Below are 19067 nucleotides of genomic sequence, written 5' to 3'. Positions count from 1 at the left end.
GAATTTGGTCCCTGGTTTTCTTTGATATTGCAACATTTAGCAGAGGTGGGACACAGCAAGCTGAAATGTCACTAACACACTTGGGAGTTTGAAACATTTGTTGTACAAAATTGAACACTCACGTGATTTTTTAGTGGTGACATTTACTGGGGGGCTGGAGGGCCCCGTCCCTGCAGTGTTGTAAGCTCGAACTGTTGCAAAATACACTGTGTTGGCTTTTAGTCCTGTGACATTTTTGGCTGTTACATTCCCACTGACTCTGACTTTACCAGCTGTGCTTTCCTTGGGATCATCAGTCCAATATAAAACCTGGAAAGTGAGCACAAAGATCAGGCAATTCATCGTTTTCCAGATGCAGACATGCTTACAGTGAAGATTTCAGGGAATACAGGATTTCTTGTAATCAAAACTAGCAATAAAACCAAGCATGAATATTTATCGAGAAGAAATAAAATTTCAGAGACTGAATACCAATAAAGGAAGTAAATGAAATCCTTAACTTTATAGATGTCCAAAAGGAAACCTTTGATAAGGTGAGAATGTTAAAAGCTTGTTTGGTTTTGTGGTTTGAACACATCTGAAAAAATATTTGAAAGATGTAAAGGAAAATTTATCACAGTCATCTAAGAGGTTTTTTTTAATTATTTCCTGTCCTGTTTCTATATTTGATTCAGGAATAGCTACTTGGACCTGGGTTTTCTTTCAGTGAGTAATTAATTCAGGAAGGCTTGTGTATTGTACATGACTCTTACTACCTTCTTTTATACATTTGTAATGATAGAACAGAATTTAAAAAACCAACCTGACAGTTATGAGTAAATAAGCAGGTGATCACTATGAGGAGTCTTGAATTGTGCCAGGGGAGATTTAGATTGGATATTAGGAAACATTTCTTCACTGCAATGGTTGTCAGGCACTGGGACAGGCTGCCCAGGGCAGGGCTGGAGTCCCCATCCCTGGAGGGAATTAAAAGCCATGTACATGTGGCACTTAGGGACATGCTTTGGTGGTGGCCTTGGCAGTGCTGGGATAATGGTTGGAACTGATGAGCTTAAAGATCTTTTTCCAACCAGAACAATTATATGATTCTCAGAGGTGTGAGAAGCCAGAAGCCTCTCAAATTGGCTGCAGCACAAGCTTTGGAGAGCAGTGAGGTGCATTTGTCCTGGGCTCTTCTGCAGGCAATGTGATGGGGCACGGACCCATCAGTGCTCAGACAGCTGTGTATGAGCAGGAAGGATCTGCTCTGCTTTGTGGCATCAAGCACAACCCCTTTTAGAGTAGCCATCACAAATGATTAATCTTGAGGTTTTAATTTACATCACAAGGAGCTTGGGACAGAGCTGCATTCCTGGTCTGTAAATGCTGGTGATGATCTCAGGTGAAGTGGTGCTAATGAGAGTCGGGTGAAGAGCTCCCTTGTCTGTTGAGGAGGAACTGGAATACAAATTTGGCCAGGAAAGTGACCTGTGGGAGGTGTCAGACCCCAGGAGCAGCTGCCTCACCTCGTAGCCCAGCACCCTGCCCGTGTGCCTGCTCCATGCCACGGGCTGCCAGGAGACCTCCACCTCCGCCGCCGACACGCTGAGGGCCGAGGCGCCCAAGGGTGCCATCTGCGGCTCTGCAGGCAGGAGAAAACACAGCTGGTGGGACAGTGTGCTGCCACAGGGGTTGTGTCAGGAACTGAGGGAGATGCAAGAAGAGAGAAAGAGAATCTAGGGGGAAGCAGTAGGCAGAGGTTCAGGAAACCTGCTGTGAATTGCTGGCTTTGCCACCCATTTGTTGTGGACCACCAGCAAAACACTAAGTTTTCAACCTTGGTCATTACCATTAAGCTGGGACAGACCTTCAGAGGAGAACAGACGCACTGAGGGGCCTGTAGAGCAAGACTCTCTGACAGCTACACCTTTGAATGTCTCCTGATTTTCCCGCCCACTCATCAGGAACTCCCTGGGGAGAAATAACCATGCTGTCTGCTTAAAGCAGTTCTGAAAGTCTGCCCCTTGCTTATTTTTAACTTCAGTTTCCCCATCTTCCTTCTCATGTCTCTTATCAATCTTCAATGAGCAGCTTTTAGCAGGCTCCTTAATATCCCTGTGGAGACCTGTCTGATCTTATCTGGGACCTACTGATGCTACACACTCATCACTGGTAAGAGCAACAGCCGTTACCATCTTCTCCTGAGTAGACGATGGATATGGGGCTCAGGGTCCCTTCTCCTTCGTTGTTGTAGACCCCAACTTTCACTTCAAAAGGAGACAGGGGTGTAATGCTCTCATTCCTGTAGACATATTTGCTTGCTTCCACTGAAGCCACCACTGCTTTGGTCCAGGTTGTTGAGCCAAGAGGACGGAACATAAGGATGTAGCCAAAACCTTCCCCATTTTGTAGTTCTTCTGGAACTGGCTGTGGGGACAAGGCAGTCAGTCAATAAGCATTTGCACATAAACACTCTTTTAATTGAATCTTCATTCTCTGAGTATATTTTAGCAGTATTGATTTAGTTGACTGTGCCTCAGAGAAGATAATAATGTTTGCTCCATCAGTCAATGTAATACTGAAATAAAAATCAAAATAATAAATCTATTGAGGCAATCAATTTAGAAACAAAAGATCTGATCAGCTCCATTAAAGTTATTCTCTTTTAGACATGAAGTTTTCAAAATTAAAAGCATTTCATTCTGTACAGGTTGTAGCTGATTTTTATTTTTTTTTTCCCCAAGGGGTATAGAAATGATAATTTTAAAGACATTTTTTTTTAAAAAAAAGGAGTCAGGAAAGGAGTAAATGTACAGACAGAAGTTTGCATCAGCTGGATAATTGCCTGCATGTGAGAACAGGACTTTTTTTTTAGCACAAGTGACAGTCTCAAGTGCATGAACATACTCTTATTTAGGTTTGTTTAGAGCAGAAATGTTATTACAAGTCGACATGGCAAAATTAATGTTTCTATTAATAAAATCTCATGTCAAGATATGTATTAATGACTCACAGTGAACAGGCAATTAGATCAGCTCTGTTTCCAGCACCAACTTTGTTGGGTTTTTGGGAAAAAAAATACTCTCTCAAAGCAAGAGAACATTTATGAAACAAGAAAAGATCAGTAGAACATGGAGGAAGGACGAAAACCTCATTTATTCTAGATGCTTCCATCAAAGCAAGGTGCACAGAAGAGCAGCCAAAATGAAAAATTGCACCATGAAAAATGGTGCAAAAAGAGACAGAAAAATATGGGGGCAGAACTGCAGCCCCTAGGATCACTGCTGGCTCCAAGTTCCTCTCCTGCAGAGAAACTTGTGGGAGAACTAACTGTGTGAGAAGATGGGAGAAAAAATATCAGTAATACATCAGAGGATTTCAGGGCACTTATTTATTCTTGATAAATTCCTTCTAATTCTAATAATAACCCTGGCATGGCATATATTACAAATGTGTCTTTCCTTCAGTGTTTTCCAAACAATTCCCCAATATCCCTCCTTCTAGCTCTTACCCAGTCCTGAGAGAGTGAAGTGAGTGATGATGGGGCACTGGGGATTTATAAGAGTTCAAGCTACTTTCTAGAGCATTTAATTTGTTTTTGAGGCTTCTGTGACCTCAGATTTAATCAAGATGTTTGGTGAGTTCATCACAGGAAGCTGGAGAGTGGTGCTCAGTGTTGTTAGCCAGCCGTAATTAGTGTTTCTTCTGACTATTTTTCAGGACACGCTATGAAGTCCAACAGGATAATTTGATTGAGATCTCTCAGGTTGTTTTCAATTTTCATGTTCTTCTACTCCCAAAGAGTGGATCAGTAGAGGAGAAGATGAAACAAAACAGTGAAAGATGCATGTGGGGGAAAATGCAGTTCAGGACAAGAGAAGTTTCACTCTATTTGGAGCATGGAGCGGGGAGAGCATTGGCAGTGTCATTTATCTAGTGGGGATTTTTTTCTTTGGCCTTATTTTCTCCTATCACTTATTTTCCTCCCTCAAAAGGCTGAAAATATGGCGCAGTTTTTAGCATACAGGAGAACACAGGTAACTCACTCAGCTGATGAATAACATAATTTTTTAATTTAATCCTTTCCTCTTCCTTCAAACCGTACACACGAGCTTGGTCATTTCTTCGTGAAATGAGTGGAGCGCAGGGAGAGAGCAGACTGCTCTCCTTGCTGTAGCTGAGCTAGAAGTCTTTGGGGTTTGGTTTGTTTTTTTCCCGTGATTCACAAAGGGAACACCTGTGGGTTTGGAAGCCCTGTCCCAAATTAAGAGTTAAACAGGAGTCACCTTGTGCAGCCTCTGGGAGATTCACACCTGATAGTGAGGTGCAGGACCTGCCAGGCCCCTGCCCTCTGGCCAGTGCTGTTGCCGCCACGGGGCAGCTCCTCCAGCAGTCACATGTCCTCACAACCAGAGGAAAGAGTTGACTGAGTCACATTCACTACATCCATGTTTTCCAGTGGCAAAGAGGGTGGGAGCTGTGTTTTGGGGAGTTTTCCTAGGATGGCACCTGCCCCAGCCCTGCACTGCAAGATGGTGCCTGCCCTCATCCCATGTCCATGGGGAGGCCGCAGGGCTCCAGGAGAAGGAAGGGCTCCTTCCCACAACACTCGCTTTCCCCTCTCTGAAACGACCTGTGCTCACCCACTGCAGCTTGTAGTATGGTATTAACTACTCTGAAAATGGATACTCTCTCTTCTGGCTGGAGTGCTGGAGAATTAAAGGGCTCATCTCCTTTACCGGGTAATAGGATATGGCTTGTCAGCACAGCGCTCCAGAATGAAAAACATGTAAACAAAAGTACGAAAAATGTTAATGCAGGAAATGGCCAAGCAGATTAGTGTGTTGAGCACCTCCTGTACAAAGGAGATAAGAGGGTTATACAGACACCTAAACATCTTTATAACATGCCTCTTAAACTGTTTATTTTTATAAACTGTTCACTATAACACAGAAAACTTGCTGTGCATCTTGCACGCTGTTTTCTCTCCGGGTGGAGGATGAAATCCAGGCTCAGCCAAAGCCAGTGACCAAAAGGCTATGGGTTTCAGCAGGGACTTTCACCCATGGACCTTTCCCCATTAGACAGCTTAGGTTAATTGGGCTAAGAATTACCTCCCATGTGATGACCAGCTCAGACCGGCTCCCTCCTCCTCCACTGATGTTCGTTGGTGCCACGACAGGAACTGGAGAAGACAGGACACTGGTGCTTGCAGCCACCCACCACTACTGCTGGGGGGCTTCTCAGCCTGATGGTCAGAGCTTGTCCTCACTCACCTGCAGCTTTTCTGCTTTCAACAGGTAGAACAGGGACTACAGCACATAACAACCTGCTTTAAACGAACTGAAATTACCTTTACACATTTTCAAGTTTATAAAGGCTGAAGCCACAGATGTATTTGATACATGAGTACCCTGGTTCAAAAAATTAATTAAAGAAGCTAGCAGCATCAAGTATCTGACATTATTATGCCTCATCAACTAATTGGCAAAATGATGTTCCATTCAGACTGTAGCTGCAACACTACTGATTTACTAATTATGCATTTGTTCCGTAAACATGATGTTGAAGCAATATATTATTTTTTTTTAATTGGCTGTATGCTTCTCTTCAGAGATTCAAAACTCTTAATTTGCTTTTCTTCTCCCAGCACTGTAAGTGTCCAAAAGTTCCCTGATTGGTCCACTGGTTTGCCCAGTGTTGCTGCAGGTGTGTGGCACCATAGGAACAGGGGCGAGGCCAAGCAATGTGCTGGTGTTCCAGGCTGAAGGAGCTTCTTATCATTCAAATTGTTCTTGGTGGAGAGGCAAGGAAAATACCAACATTTCCTGCCTCTTGTTCTGTATTTCCATCAACATGCCCACCCTGTTAGCCTAAAAATGTTGAGTTTTAGGGAACTGGTTGTGATGTAAAAGATGGAATTTAGACAGACCAGCCTTGTTCTTATCATAAAATCATAGGATCATTGAATGATTTGACTTGATCTTAAAGATCATTTAGTTCCAACCCCTCTGCATGGGCAGGGACACCTCCCACCAGAGCAGGTTGCTCCAAGCCCCATCCAACCTGCCCTTGAACACTTCCTGGGATGGGGCTTCCACAATCTCCCTGGAGATTGTCCCTGGGTGGGACAGTTGTATCTCACAAGATTTTTCAGAGATTTTGGCAAGTTTTGCCACAGCCACCTGCCCTTCACCATGTCTTTCATTCAGTGTTAGTGGAGGCAATAAAGGCAACAGCCCTCTTAAGTTCAAAGGAATTCATGTAAACCCACTATCACTGCCAGATTCTGGGCCTCACATAAACCTTAATGTGATTTCATCCTCTCCAGATGTGCAGAAATTTCATTATAATTTTGTTGTACAGCCACAAAAGTGAGTGCAAGTGCAAATGGACAGGCTCTTTGGAGGGTTTTGTCACTCACAATCAATGTCTTTGTGCACATCAGAGGAAAATAATCTAAGGCTGAAAAGAACTTCATTAAAGGAAGAAATGACAAAATAGACTTTCAAGCCCAGTATTACAGTTTCATGAACCAGTTGATGCTCAATTAGTTCATGTGTTAAATGTGCTCAGTACTTACTACATTTGCATGGGGAAAAAGTCTGTACTACTGTTCAGCAGAGCCTCAACTGGGTCATAGTTGAGAGACAGCTGAAAATTTACAGCTGAGTGCACCAACAGAGGCTCAATTAATTCTCAGCTCTGCTTTAATGAAATGAACATTGGCTCATTTGCATCCACAAAATACTAATGCTCAGACTTTAGCTGGCAAAATAGCTGCTACAACTGTGAAGTTCAAGCTCAGCCTTTCATGGCCAGCCTTTTGCTGTCCACACTGTCACACTATTCTCAGTTCCCTACTCTGATTTTAAAAATACAGATAAACTGCCCCTTCTGCCACTGCACAGCAGCCTTTGGAGACAGAATGATTTACAGCCACCCAAGCCCAGGATCAGTGCATCTTGCCAGGCTGGAGGCTCTCAGGCTCTTCCCTTTGCTTGGGAGCAGCCTGCAATCTGCTTTGCTGCCACACTGGCCAGGCAGTCCTGACTGCTGATGAAGACTCATTTGGTGTCTCTCTGCACCTGGAAAGCTGATAAAATCTATCAAAATTGATGTTCTAATGATCAAATATTATTTTCTGGCATCGGTACTCAATAGAAGTTTTTGCTTCAACAATAGGAAAAAGGACTTATTAAATTTAAATCAACTGATTTAATACCTTTTGAAGTAATTGTGCCTTGGGACAAATGCTGTAGGTGTTCTGAGAGACAAATGGATCCTCTTTCTGAGGATGTGTGTATTTCCTGCTGTATGATGTACAATGCTCTATTTTGAGTTCTGTCTGGAAATGCAGCTTGACAAATTTCAGAGCTTGGCAAATGAGATAAAAAAAGAGAGAAGAGAAAGAGGATTGTGAAAGCTGCTTCCATTTTACTGCTTTTCACCCTCTACATACTGATTTTATAGGTGGGAGAGAGTTGATAAGCAGGGGGCTGGGAGAAACATCAAACAAACCAAAGGTTTGGACTGCAAATAAATTGTATCAAACTGAGTAGGTCGAAGGATTGACAGTGTAAGCCATCCCAGAATGAGCCTTCTGCCTATGAGGTTCCAGGTCCCAGAGATAAATGTGTAAAGGTTAGACAGGCAGATAGCAAGGACCCTGTCCTGGAGTCAGTGGAAGCAATTAGTTTCCCTGGGCTTTGGATGCTGCAATTTATTTCCTCCAGTTAAAGGCAAACCCCTGTCCCTGCTGATGCTCAGACAGGCCAGGCAGTAGAGTCTCTGCAGGCTGGTGCTGGGCTGTGCCTGGGAGCTGCCTTCTCATCTGCTGGGGAGGTCCCTGAGCAGGGCACAAACGGGGCTATAATTGGAAGAAAACAATTGGAGCTGTTCCCCAACTGCTCCAATGAAGCTTGTGTTCAGGCATGGGGATTAGAGACATTTGGGGACCTATCACAGGGAGGAAACATAATAGGTTCCAGCCCTTGTTGCTGGCCCAGGTGATGTCTAAACCAGAGAGCAAAGTGTGTGGTTCCTCTGTCATGTCCAAGCCAACCTCGGGTCAGTCACGTCAGGAAGCCAGAGCAGCTGCTGAGTAACATGCCAGCCAGACCTGTGAGTAACCCTGCAGCAGTGAGGAGCCCTGCTGCAGTGCAACTCTCACTTTCAGGAGCTGGCAACGTGTCTGTCTGGAAAACCTGTCAGGAAGCAGGGCCTTACCTGCTGCTTTAGTCTTCAGCAGAGCTGAGGGTCTGCTCGGCTCCCCCATCCCAACACTGTTGCTGGCAGCCACACGGAACTCGTACTCCACCCAAGGGCTCAAGTCAACCACTGTTGCCTTGTGAGTCCTGCCATTAATGACTTCAGGAACTAAAGCCAAAGCAAACATGTCAGTCAGGATGTGTTTTTGGAGTTTTTAATAGCATATGCAAAAAAGTATATCCAATTGCCCACCTGTTGCAACTGCCTGCCATCCCACTGAGAACGGAGTCCTCGTCTGAACGCTGTAGATCTGGACTGGGCTGTTATTATCTATTCCAGACTTCCAGGATAACACAGCAGTAGTGCTAGAAATATGTTCAACTTTAACATCTTCTGGTGGACCTGGGGGGCCTGACATGATGAGCATTTTAAGATGAAGGTATTAGGAAGAGAAGATTCACTGCTGGGTTGGGTTGGGCAACTCCTACTTTCTGAAGCCAGTGGGATTATTCCTGGAGCTGCAGTTTCATACAAGCAGCACAATCTCTAAGTGATGGCTTCATGCCTGTATGACATTTTTCTAATTAATGAGGGGTTTTGATTGAGGAAAATGAATATCATTACATTACTAATATGAAAACCACAAAGAAGGAAATGATTTATATTTTTTTTGTCTTACAGAGAAAGTTACCTAATGTATCTTTTGTTGAACTATCCAATATTTTCAGAATCCCTGCTGAATTTAATCAAAACTGAGGTTTAAAAAGAATGCAAGATGGTGCCTTACACAGATTTCTGATTTCTCCCAGGGTTTAGAGTCTCTGCTCCCATCACAGCATTTCATTAGTTACTTGACCATTTTTCATATTATCTCCAAATAGTGGAAAAGAAGCAGGTCTCTTGTTTGGTTGTTTTTTTTTCCCCAGGCTGTACAGTGCCCCAGAGATGCCCAGCAAGGAGCCAGTGCCAGCAGCCTCCTGTCACCACGCCCTGTCACACTGAGCTGTGTGGCCAGCAGAGTTCACCTTCTAAAGAGGCCATGGCAGAACTGAGCAGATCTCCTGGCTGAGCTGCACACTGGGATCATGCTGCCCAGAACCTCAATCCAATCTGGGGCCCAAAGGTACAAGATATATAGCATCTCACTATTGATATTCTAGGAATCATTTAAACAACAGCTGATGTTAAGAATTTCTAATTCCTCCAGAAGATTTATGTGTCTCCATTTAACAGACATACCTCTTACAATTATATCTACTGCTGCAGATTGACTGTCTAAAGTTGTTTGTACCATGCACACATATTTCCCAGAATGATGTAGCTGGATATTTCTTATCATCAAATCCCCAATAGATTCCTGGAGATACAAAGAAAGTAAACTAATCACTCACAACATGCTTTCCATACTGGACATTTTTATAAATTTCTCAATATTAATAAAAAATTCAGCTTTTAAATTAAAATATTCATAGCTATCATCAGTTTCTTTCATGTGGACATTTTTATTATGGCTTCACAAATAACTCAGGCGCCTTTATGAAATTTAAGAAAGAAAAATAAATTGCTGCAGCCCTTGTAAAGAAACTGTGCTTTGCCATGCATATAAACAGAGATGGAAGAATTATGATCAATATTTGTGTTGTCTTAAGACTGTGGCAACGAGTTTCATTAAGCATTAAGGAGTTTAAGAAACTTACTCTTCCAATTTTTTCAAAATGATCTTTTCCTCTATTAAAATCAATTCTACTGCCATTGAATGACCATGTGAACACCACCTCAACAGAGGGGTCATGAGACACCTGGCATGGAAGGACTATGCTTTCTCCAACTGTTGCATCCATATTAGAAGGTGGAATAATAATTACAGTCCTTTCTGTGGAGACAAAAACAAAAACAAAACAAAAGAAAACAAAACAAAACAAAAAATGATTGTTATTAAAATGCTTGTAGAAATAGTAGATCTTCAGTTAGTTTTGTACCATTTGTGAAATTATTTGAAATTGGCCTAAATCTTCCAGTGCCTGAAGGGGCTCAGAAAAGCTGAAGAGGGAAGGACAGGGAGTGAGGGGACAAGGGTTTATGGATTAAAACTGGAAGAGGGACATTTAAGTTGGACAACAGGAGGAAATTCTTCAGTGTGAGGGTGGTGAGAGCCTGGCCCGGGTTGACCAGAGAAATTGTGGCTGCCCCATCCCTGGAAGTGTTCAAGGGCAGGTTGGATGGGGCTTGGGGCAACCTGGAATGGTGGGAGGTGTCCCTGCCCATGCAGGGGGGTGGGACTGGATGATATTTAAGATCAAGTCAAACCATTTTATGATTTTATGATACAGTGATGATTTCAGAACACTCCTACACGTGTGCAGCACCAACCCGAGCGCGCTGTGTGCTCTGAGAGCCAGCAGACCTCAGAGCCAACATGCTAAATTACACACTCCTTCCCTTGTAGAGCCCATAGTCAACAGATATAATTTCAGCTCAAAAACTGCAGACTTTATTGAGGTTGTTAAAAATATGCTCTCCAAACTTGAAAATCTCTTCCAGGAAACTGCAGCAAAGGCAGAATCACTGCTCATCTCCACTTACTTTATCCATTGAGATCCTTAATCTATATTAATGTTAGAGGCAGTTTACTGCACAGCATTGCGTATGTTACAGCTTCACAGAAAATCTCTTCACAGGCTGAAAAACTATTTATGTCATATTTTTTACCCCCTCACACTGAGAAATGAACTCGTAGCTCCTGTTAAGGGAAGTGGTAGCTCACTGAAGGGGAAATAGGTTTATAAGGCTTCACTTTTGTTGATATGACTGGCATTTAGATTAGAAATAACAACCACTTTGTTGTAAGCAATTCCCTTGAATAAAGCTTTTGTGCATGAAAGTGTTATAAAATGTGAGATTTTAGAGGCAAATTAATCAAATGAGAGCAGAATCTATTAAATAATATGAATATGCTCTGAAAATAACATGAGAGGAGGAGAAGAAAATTTGCCCCAGCTGCATTAGTCCAGCATTTAGTCTGGCTTAACCCTACATGTGAGAAATGTGCCTGAGATCTCAGGGGCTCAATCTGTCTTGGTTCCAAAGGGCTGATGCACAACAGGGCATCCAAACCCTCCCCTGCAGACACACCTTTGTTCGGACTGTCACCAGCACTGCAGTAACTGGTCAGTCTGTGGGTACTGACAGGCAACACAGGCTGCAACTTGCAGGGCTTCTTCCCAGCCCCTCAGCTGTGCTGGGGGAGAGACTTGTGGCAGTGGGCAAGTGGAAACCAGGGAGAATGTTGTATCTTCTGCCAACCTTTTAAAATAAAATTGGATCTCAATAGTGATTCGCCTGTAGCAGGCACTGAGGAACACTTACCAAGGAAAATAAACAAGGAACTTGTCTGATTTTTATTGCTATAGACAAATTAAATGTGGGTTGTTTTCTGGTATGATCAAGAGTGTCAGAAGTTCTCACTGTGAGGTGGAGCTCAGACTCAGTGCCTGCTTTTACAGATTTCTCTGCCTGCTCTGATTTTTCTTCACAACCACATCAAAATGTCCTTGTGGCAGCTCCATCAGTTTGTCTGCAGTCAAGGACTGCAGAGAAGTGAAGGCCTCAGACGACTGTCTTGAAGATACTCAATCATTAGGTTAGAGAAAACTCTTCCTTTCCCTGGAAGCAGTGTGGCAGAGGCAATAAATTCCTGATGATTCAAGGGCCATATTCCTTGTTGGCACAACTCCACTGATTTCAGCACATGCTGGCAAAGAACACGGCTCCATAAATCTCAGATGAAGTAATTCCACTGTGAGGTACAGGTAACTTTTATAGAACAACATTGAAAAGTATCTGGGAACTGCAGAGAACCCTCACAAAGTTTCCTTTCCTTGCTTTTTTTGCCTGTGTTTCTTATTCTCCCAGCTGAAATAGAACTGCATGAATAACACTCTGAGGAGAGAAATTCTATGCCTTGCAAAAATGCTGCACATGTTAAAAGAAAAAGAAAAGAACACCCTGGTATATGTTAAAAATTGTTCTTTTGAACAATACCCTTTGATCTGGGAATTCTGCTAAAACCCCAAATCAAGGCACTTACACCAGGGCTGAAATTCACCTTTTCTTCTTCGGTTCATTCAGCATTAATAAAACTTCGCACCACTCCTGAATTTTCCATCTGCCAAGTGCTCCCTGTCCTTCAAATTCCTCTTGAACACACCTACCCTTCACAAGACTTCATGCCACCTCACCCTGTAATTCCTGGTCCTCTGCACTGGTTGGTTGGTCACCAGGATTGAAGCATTTTGCCTGTTCCAGAATGTGCTGTGTACAATTACAGCATGCTATCAATAAGTAAAATACTATAAATAAAGTCAATTTGTTTCTACGGAAAGGTCAAAGTAAGACTAAGCAGGAATGATCCAGACAGGATTGCACAGAATTTGCAATCAGACCCAACAGTTACATTCTAAACCCTATGGAATACAAATGGAAAACAATGCTCTGTGTTTTGCAAGGCCTCCGACACTCTCTGCTGTACAGGAAGGGCCATCAGCTCCTGATGGTTGTAATAAAACTGCCTGGGAATTTTTTTGGCAACTTTTCTTCATCAGAGGCTTCCAATGATATTATGGTTGCCCCATGAGATCTGTCATGCAATTTCTTGTCTCATTATTTTGATCACATCTTCAAAGAGATCAGAAAGAAGATACCTGCAATCCTGTTATAGGATGTTATTAGAAGGAATAAAAGTTCCAGAGATCATTCATCTGTTGAAACCAATGCAGTGGCTCCTTAGGGAAAGGATCACTATTTTGAAAAAAAAATGCACTCCATGGAAGCCTCTAGTGAGCAGGTATTTTGCAATATCAGAACATAAAGGTTTCATCTTATCATACAACAAACTCCAAGAGCTGGATGCTGTTAGCATCATGAGAAGTCACCTTTCTTATTGGCATGAACGTATTTGCCTCCCCCAAATAAATACTGAAAACTGTCCTTTTGTGAATAGGTTTGTGTGTGAGGTGTGGTTTTCTAGTACTGTGAGAAAACCAATCCATTTAATTATGGTATTATCATCCTCTTGTATCTCTTGTTCCAGCCTGCTCATCTCCAGAGATACCACTGAAGTAAAGTGCTTCACTTATGTGATATTTTCTGCTTCCTTCACGGGGTTGTCTTTAAGCCTTCCCCCTCAAATACTTTTAAAAGCTTCTTAAAAGCTCTTGGTTCTACACTATCCATCCATCTTGCTTAGCAACTGCAGACGTGCGTTATATGGCAAATCCCATTCCAGAGGAGAAAATGGAGAAGATGTTGTGAGTGCTGGAGGTATAAAAAGACTTCTCACACAAAGAATAAACAACTCAATGAGCAGCAATAAACTTAATTTGCACATTAGATATGCTTTTCCAAGTTCTGACATTTCAGTTGAAAATAATGCTGAAGCAATGAGGCCTATAATTGAACAGCAAAAACTTCTCCAGAGGGGAAACAAAAACAAATGTTCCCTGCAAACAAGATCATTTTTATACCGTGTTGTTACTCAGTGTTTTAATAAACTTCATAAATGCCAAACAAATTTCTTTTCTTTCACGTTTTAATGTGGTTTTCTCATATTGCTCCATCAGGATGTATGGATGTGGTATGTGAAATGGTGTATCACCTTAATGAAGGGAGAACTTCCTAACCCCTCAAGTTCTTGGTTTATTCATTGCTAGCTGTGCTGTAACACCCTCTGAGATCACACTGCATCAGTGCTAATTGCTCTTCCATAAGATGAGCCTGAGAAAGAGTTTTGCCAGCTGCAGTGGGCTGGGGAGCAGGTCGTGCCTGAGGCTACAGCAACCATGCTGAAATCACTGAAAACAGGAATATTAAGAAAAAAGACAGAGTTGCAAATTACATTTAATCATGTGCTCTTCTTGTAACTGCAGACAGTATTATTGTTAGATGTTCTGCAAAGCTGATTAATATACTTGCTATCATCTCAGAAGTTCCACTTTTTAACTTGTTCTCCTCATTTAAAATTAACAAATACAAATACTTTTAGTGCAAGCAGGGAGCTGCATTAGGGCACATCCCATCAGGTCCCATCAGTCATTTTGTCTTGGAGGATGTTTAGGTTTTGGCTTCTTACAATGACCCTGATGGGACAGGCTCACAGTGAAAGAAGCAAGTAACCTGCTTTTTCAGGAAACAATGGAAGTTTTATCTCATATGCATAATGGAGAAGAAAATAGTAGTAATGTGAGAGGAGGATGTTCTTCATCCTCCCTTCAGAAGGAGATCTGTTTATTTACTTTAACCTGTAGTTAAAGGTTGAAAAGCCAAATTGTTAAGTTAAAGGTCAATTAAGCCAAAATCTGATGTAAGAAATCATAAGTAAAAAAAATTAAGTTCTGACAAAATATTCTGAAAGCACAGAAAATACCCTCATGGATCCCTTGATTTAATATTAGTGCAGCAATTAGACTAGGGAAGAGCTGTAGAGGATGGCCTTTTAATATTCAGAACAAAAGTCATGTGAAGGGCCAAAGAAGAGCTTTTGCTTGGCTCTGATGTGTTCTGGAGTGATTTACCAAGGGAGCACAGAGCAGCTGGGAAGGAGAGGAGTGGGTGGCTTCAGGATCTGCAGGAATGAAATGCATGCTACATATATCTGCCCCGTGCTGAAGAAAATAAACCCTCCTGATTTTCAGCTTACTTCATAACATCTTATTTCTTTTTGGCAACCCAGCTTTACAGTCTATTCTGCAGTCTCAGCTATGATATAAATTGTAAATGAGATGAATAAACTCCCCCAAGCACATTGCCTTGCTGTCCTTTCCAACTGGCTGCCCAGGGCCTGCAACAGTGCAGCCTAGAGCTGCAACTGGCCCTGCAGTGCCAAGATCATTATTCATGTGACTGCCTGGTCCTGTGGATATCTTGGGAGACCTCCTTGATAAACAAATTGATCATCTGAGCGGTGCAGTTAGGAGGGTTTCTTTGCTGCAGGCAGTGTGGAGCTCAGTTGCAGCTTTAAACTGCAAGTAACAACTTGTCATTACCAGTGCTGGCTGGCACAGGCTGGGACATTCCACTGGAAAAGGTACAGACCTCCTGATATTCATAAAGCACAAAAGAAATTAGTAAATTACCTTTCACAATCAGGCTCCCTGAATTCCTGGCCACTCCAAACTGGTTTGTTGCTATACAGGTGTACAGCCCAGCATCTGCTTTGGTGATGTTGGAGAGCCTCAGACTGCCATCCTCCAGCAAGATGAGCCTGGGTAAAACGTACACAAACAAGAAAGAATGAAAAAAAGACTTATGTTGCAGGAACTGTAATAGAAATGCAATGCTACTTTTAATATTTAAATGCTTCCATTATAGTACTTCTCTTGTCCTGCAAGTTGAATATGTATCAACCAATTTTCACCTCTGTTTATTATTGATCTGTATATTAGGAATGTTATATTGACATTCTGGAGTTGACTATTAACTTAGCTAGCTGAGTTTCTTGCACAAAATTTAGTCTCAAGAGAAAGAAGGAAGATCCAACTTGTTACTTAATTGTGCTATATTTTACCACAGAGGGCTTTTTCCTTTCAGCTCCCAATGCTCCTGTGCCATCCTAATGTTGGGACTGAGCCCAGCTGCCTGTGCAGTTAGGTTGGGATTATTAAAAGGCATTAGCAGACAGGCTGAGAAGCTGTGATGCCATCTGACAGGCCAAGGAGCCAAATCAAATCCATTGCTGTCTCACAGGGCCCTGAAATCACCTTATTAGTCACTATGTTGTTCACACCAGTTTGCAGAGTATTGGTTAAGTCTTATTTAATAGTAATTTCAGGACAATTCCTGGGTCTGATGGACAAAATTAATTTCTAAGCTTGTTGCATGAGCACACTCCTTAGTGGGCATCAGGGAATCTGCACCCAGCCAGGGAAGAGAAGCACCCAAATGCCACACTTCCTTACATCTGACACAAACCCAGCTGAAAGTCACAAATCCACAGGAAATCAGGCTTCATTCATTCTAGTGCTCCCAGAAGCACTTGCATTATTTTTTTACATTCCTCTTTTCATTGACATTTAAATCTAAGACAAGAATCCTTTTATAAAAAGAAAACATCTAATTTGTGCATCACAGGGTGAGTATTTAATATTTATTACTAACAACATCAGATTGGATGCTGCAATGAATTATTAAAGGAAATGAACAATAACAAGAACAGAAGTTGAGGCTGGCAGTAATATCAGAGCCATTAAACACACAAGAAACATCACAGTGTCTTGCTGTTTTCCACTCTGGTATTTATAGGCTTGTAGCTCCATGTGTAACACACATCAGAGCTTGTTCTGCTTCCTGTCACAGGCTCCCAGCCCCTCAGCTGATGAAGGGAAGCCCTACACTTGGATTTCTGGTGGTTTCCTTGCTTATACCCCCCTCAAATTCCTGCCTCCCACTCCTGTCTGACCTTTCCCTGCTGAAAGATCTGCTCCTGAGCAGGGTAGGAGTGGATTTGGGAAGGAGGACAGCTGAGAAGTCCCTGTGATGCTGGGCACTCTGTCCCTGGGCTGCAGAGCTGAGGGGGGATTTAGGCTTGAATGAAAAATCTTTGTTTCCTTGGCAATAATCACCAGGTACTGCAGCAGGTTTTTTGCACACCATCTGTAGTACAATAAGAAAATAAGTTTGGGTTTAATAATCCATCATATATCTCTATTAAACTGGAAAGGAGGAAAACATGAAGCAACAAAGCATGCTCTCCAATATAATGATGCATCAACTAAAGGATGTTTTTCAGATAAGGAAGGATGAACAAGCATGAAAGAACAGAGCCTTTCTGCTGGCTTCAAGATGCTGTGCACCAGAACAAGAGCCTATGGGAGTGCCTCTCCCTCTCAGTATGGGGACACATCTGACTACAGGATTTCACAGGCAGGTTTGAATATGAAGAAACATTTCCAAGTATTCCACCTCTGCCTCTGCAATTTTCTTTCCATTAATGATGCATTTCTCCACATTGGTTTTCACCAGCCCCAAGAAAACACCCTCATTAGAAACTGCTGGTGATAACACAGTTGATTCAGTTGAGTGGTTAGTGAACATATGGTGGCTTCATCAGATAGTATAAAAAGAGACTCAAGTGCAAATCAGCAAATGTTCAGAAACTGGATACCTGAATAATAAGTTAAAACAAGTCACAGCAAGGTCTTTCTCACTATCAAATATTGATGCCCTTTTATCTTTACTGCAGTTGCACCTAAAAGCTCTAAGGTACAAACTGGCAAGAAAAAAAAAATTAAAAATCTCAGTCATCAAAATTTCCCAGTGTCAGAAAATACGCAGAAAAAAACAGTCTGTAAAAACACAGATGAATAAAGGGGAGAATCTTTGAATTCTCAGGCTCAGTGCTGAGCCCCCAATGGATTTCTGGCTAGGACTTCCCACTGAAGTTCAGTCCTGTCCAGCTCTCATTTATTTATTTTTTTCCTGTATTCCTCATTAGGAATTGAGACAAGAATAATTCCCAGCTTCCTGGTTTATCCACTAAGTTGGGTTTGTACCCACTCAGGAGCTGATGAGGTTGTGGCTGATCTGAAGAAGTGCTGCTCTGAAACAGCCTTTCAGCGTCTGCGTCTGCCTGTGGGCAGGCTGAGGATGGAATGGCTCTTCCTGTGGATCAAAGCCGAGCTTAGAAAGAGAAACCAGCAGCTAATAAAAGCTTCAGAGCTGTTTGAAACAGAGGTCACGCCACCTAAAGACAATTAGGGAGCTAGCAGTAAATAAGATACTCAGGCAGAATTTATGTAAAGGCACAATTACTACAGAGTAATTAGTTAGCGAGGAAGGGAATTAAAGGGAAAAAAGAAAAAGTGAGTAATTTCCAGCTGTACTGAGATCTGTGTTGGGAGAAGGATGAGACCACAGCAGAGAATCAAGGTGGTGCATTTCAAATGCAAGAAAACCAAAGCCATGTGAAACACTGACCCACTTGCCATGAACAGCAAAGTTGCCATAAACTTCCTCAGAGCCATGTCTTTCCACCATCAGTGGGTTCAGAGGGGCTGCACTTTATCCTCTTCTATTTGTCTTGCAAATAATGGGACAGTGATTCTGAAAGCAATGGGAATATTTCCTTTAATGGGCTTTGGATCAAGCTTCCAGAAAAGATTGAAAAAGAAGCTGTGAAACATGTCTCACCTGCTGAAAGACTTGCTGAAAACCATTACTTCTCACAGCATTTTAGATGTGTGAAGCCTAGAGATAATATTTCTCAGCATTTGCATCAGGAAATGAGCTAATTCCAAGTACTGCAACAAGGCAGGAAAGTTTAACTTGCCCAATATAAGACAAGTAGAATATTTTGTCTGCCAGGAAAAATGGACTTCCCTCAATAAATAAATGAGTGCCTGTCGAGGGACAAAAATTAAAAGATCTGAAGCAGATCTGATAAATGCATCCCTGTGAAAGGAGGAGAAGAAGGAAGAATGAAATGAGTTCCTCAGGACACAGCTGCTCCTAAAGCCCTGCTGCAGCACGGGATTGCTTAAGCAGAAGCCTGAATCTAAACTGGCATCTCTGATTTACCAAATGCTTCAATTCTTACCAGACTAGTGCTGGTGCCTGTGTTCCTGCCTGAATTACACAGGTGCTGCCTCTGGGTAAATAGCTCAATCGAGCAAAGTTGCTATGAGGAAGAGATGAAAATCCAGTTATATGAATCCATACAAAGTTCCTTCACATGAAGGCTGATGAGAAATACCCAGAAATATCATTCCTTATCTAACACCTGGGAACTTACCCTACAAAAAGATGGATATGTGTGATGGAGTTTACTTCATGTGGATCACAGGAACATAATACAGCTCTTAAAGCCCTGTTCAGAGCCCATTGAG

General features: G+C 42.3%; 1 protein-coding gene across 1 annotated transcript in view; it reads right to left on the bottom strand.

Moving 5' to 3' along the window:
- Window positions 1-19067, bottom strand: part of CNTN6 (contactin 6) — an 83523-nt gene that overhangs the window by 5046 nt on the left and 59410 nt on the right. The window contains exons 10-18 of the mRNA XM_010003367.1: window positions 15321-15448; window positions 9888-10063; window positions 9430-9547; window positions 8443-8601; window positions 8209-8358; window positions 5094-5164; window positions 2172-2406; window positions 1506-1621; window positions 123-309 (exon numbers count right to left, since the gene is read on the bottom strand). Coding sequence (XP_010001669.1) covers window positions 123-309; window positions 1506-1621; window positions 2172-2406; window positions 5094-5164; window positions 8209-8358; window positions 8443-8601; window positions 9430-9547; window positions 9888-10063; window positions 15321-15448 — 1340 coding nt within the window. The remainder of the gene's footprint in view (window positions 1-122; window positions 310-1505; window positions 1622-2171; window positions 2407-5093; window positions 5165-8208; window positions 8359-8442; window positions 8602-9429; window positions 9548-9887; window positions 10064-15320; window positions 15449-19067) is intronic.

Source organism: Chaetura pelagica, unplaced genomic scaffold (assembly GCF_000747805.2).
Source record: "Chaetura pelagica isolate M959 unplaced genomic scaffold, ChaPel_1.0 scaffold328, whole genome shotgun sequence".
Lineage (NCBI taxonomy): Eukaryota > Metazoa > Chordata > Aves > Apodiformes > Apodidae > Chaetura > Chaetura pelagica.
The sequence above is the reverse complement of the archived record's forward strand: the minus strand, read 5'-3'. Positions and strand labels throughout refer to the sequence as shown.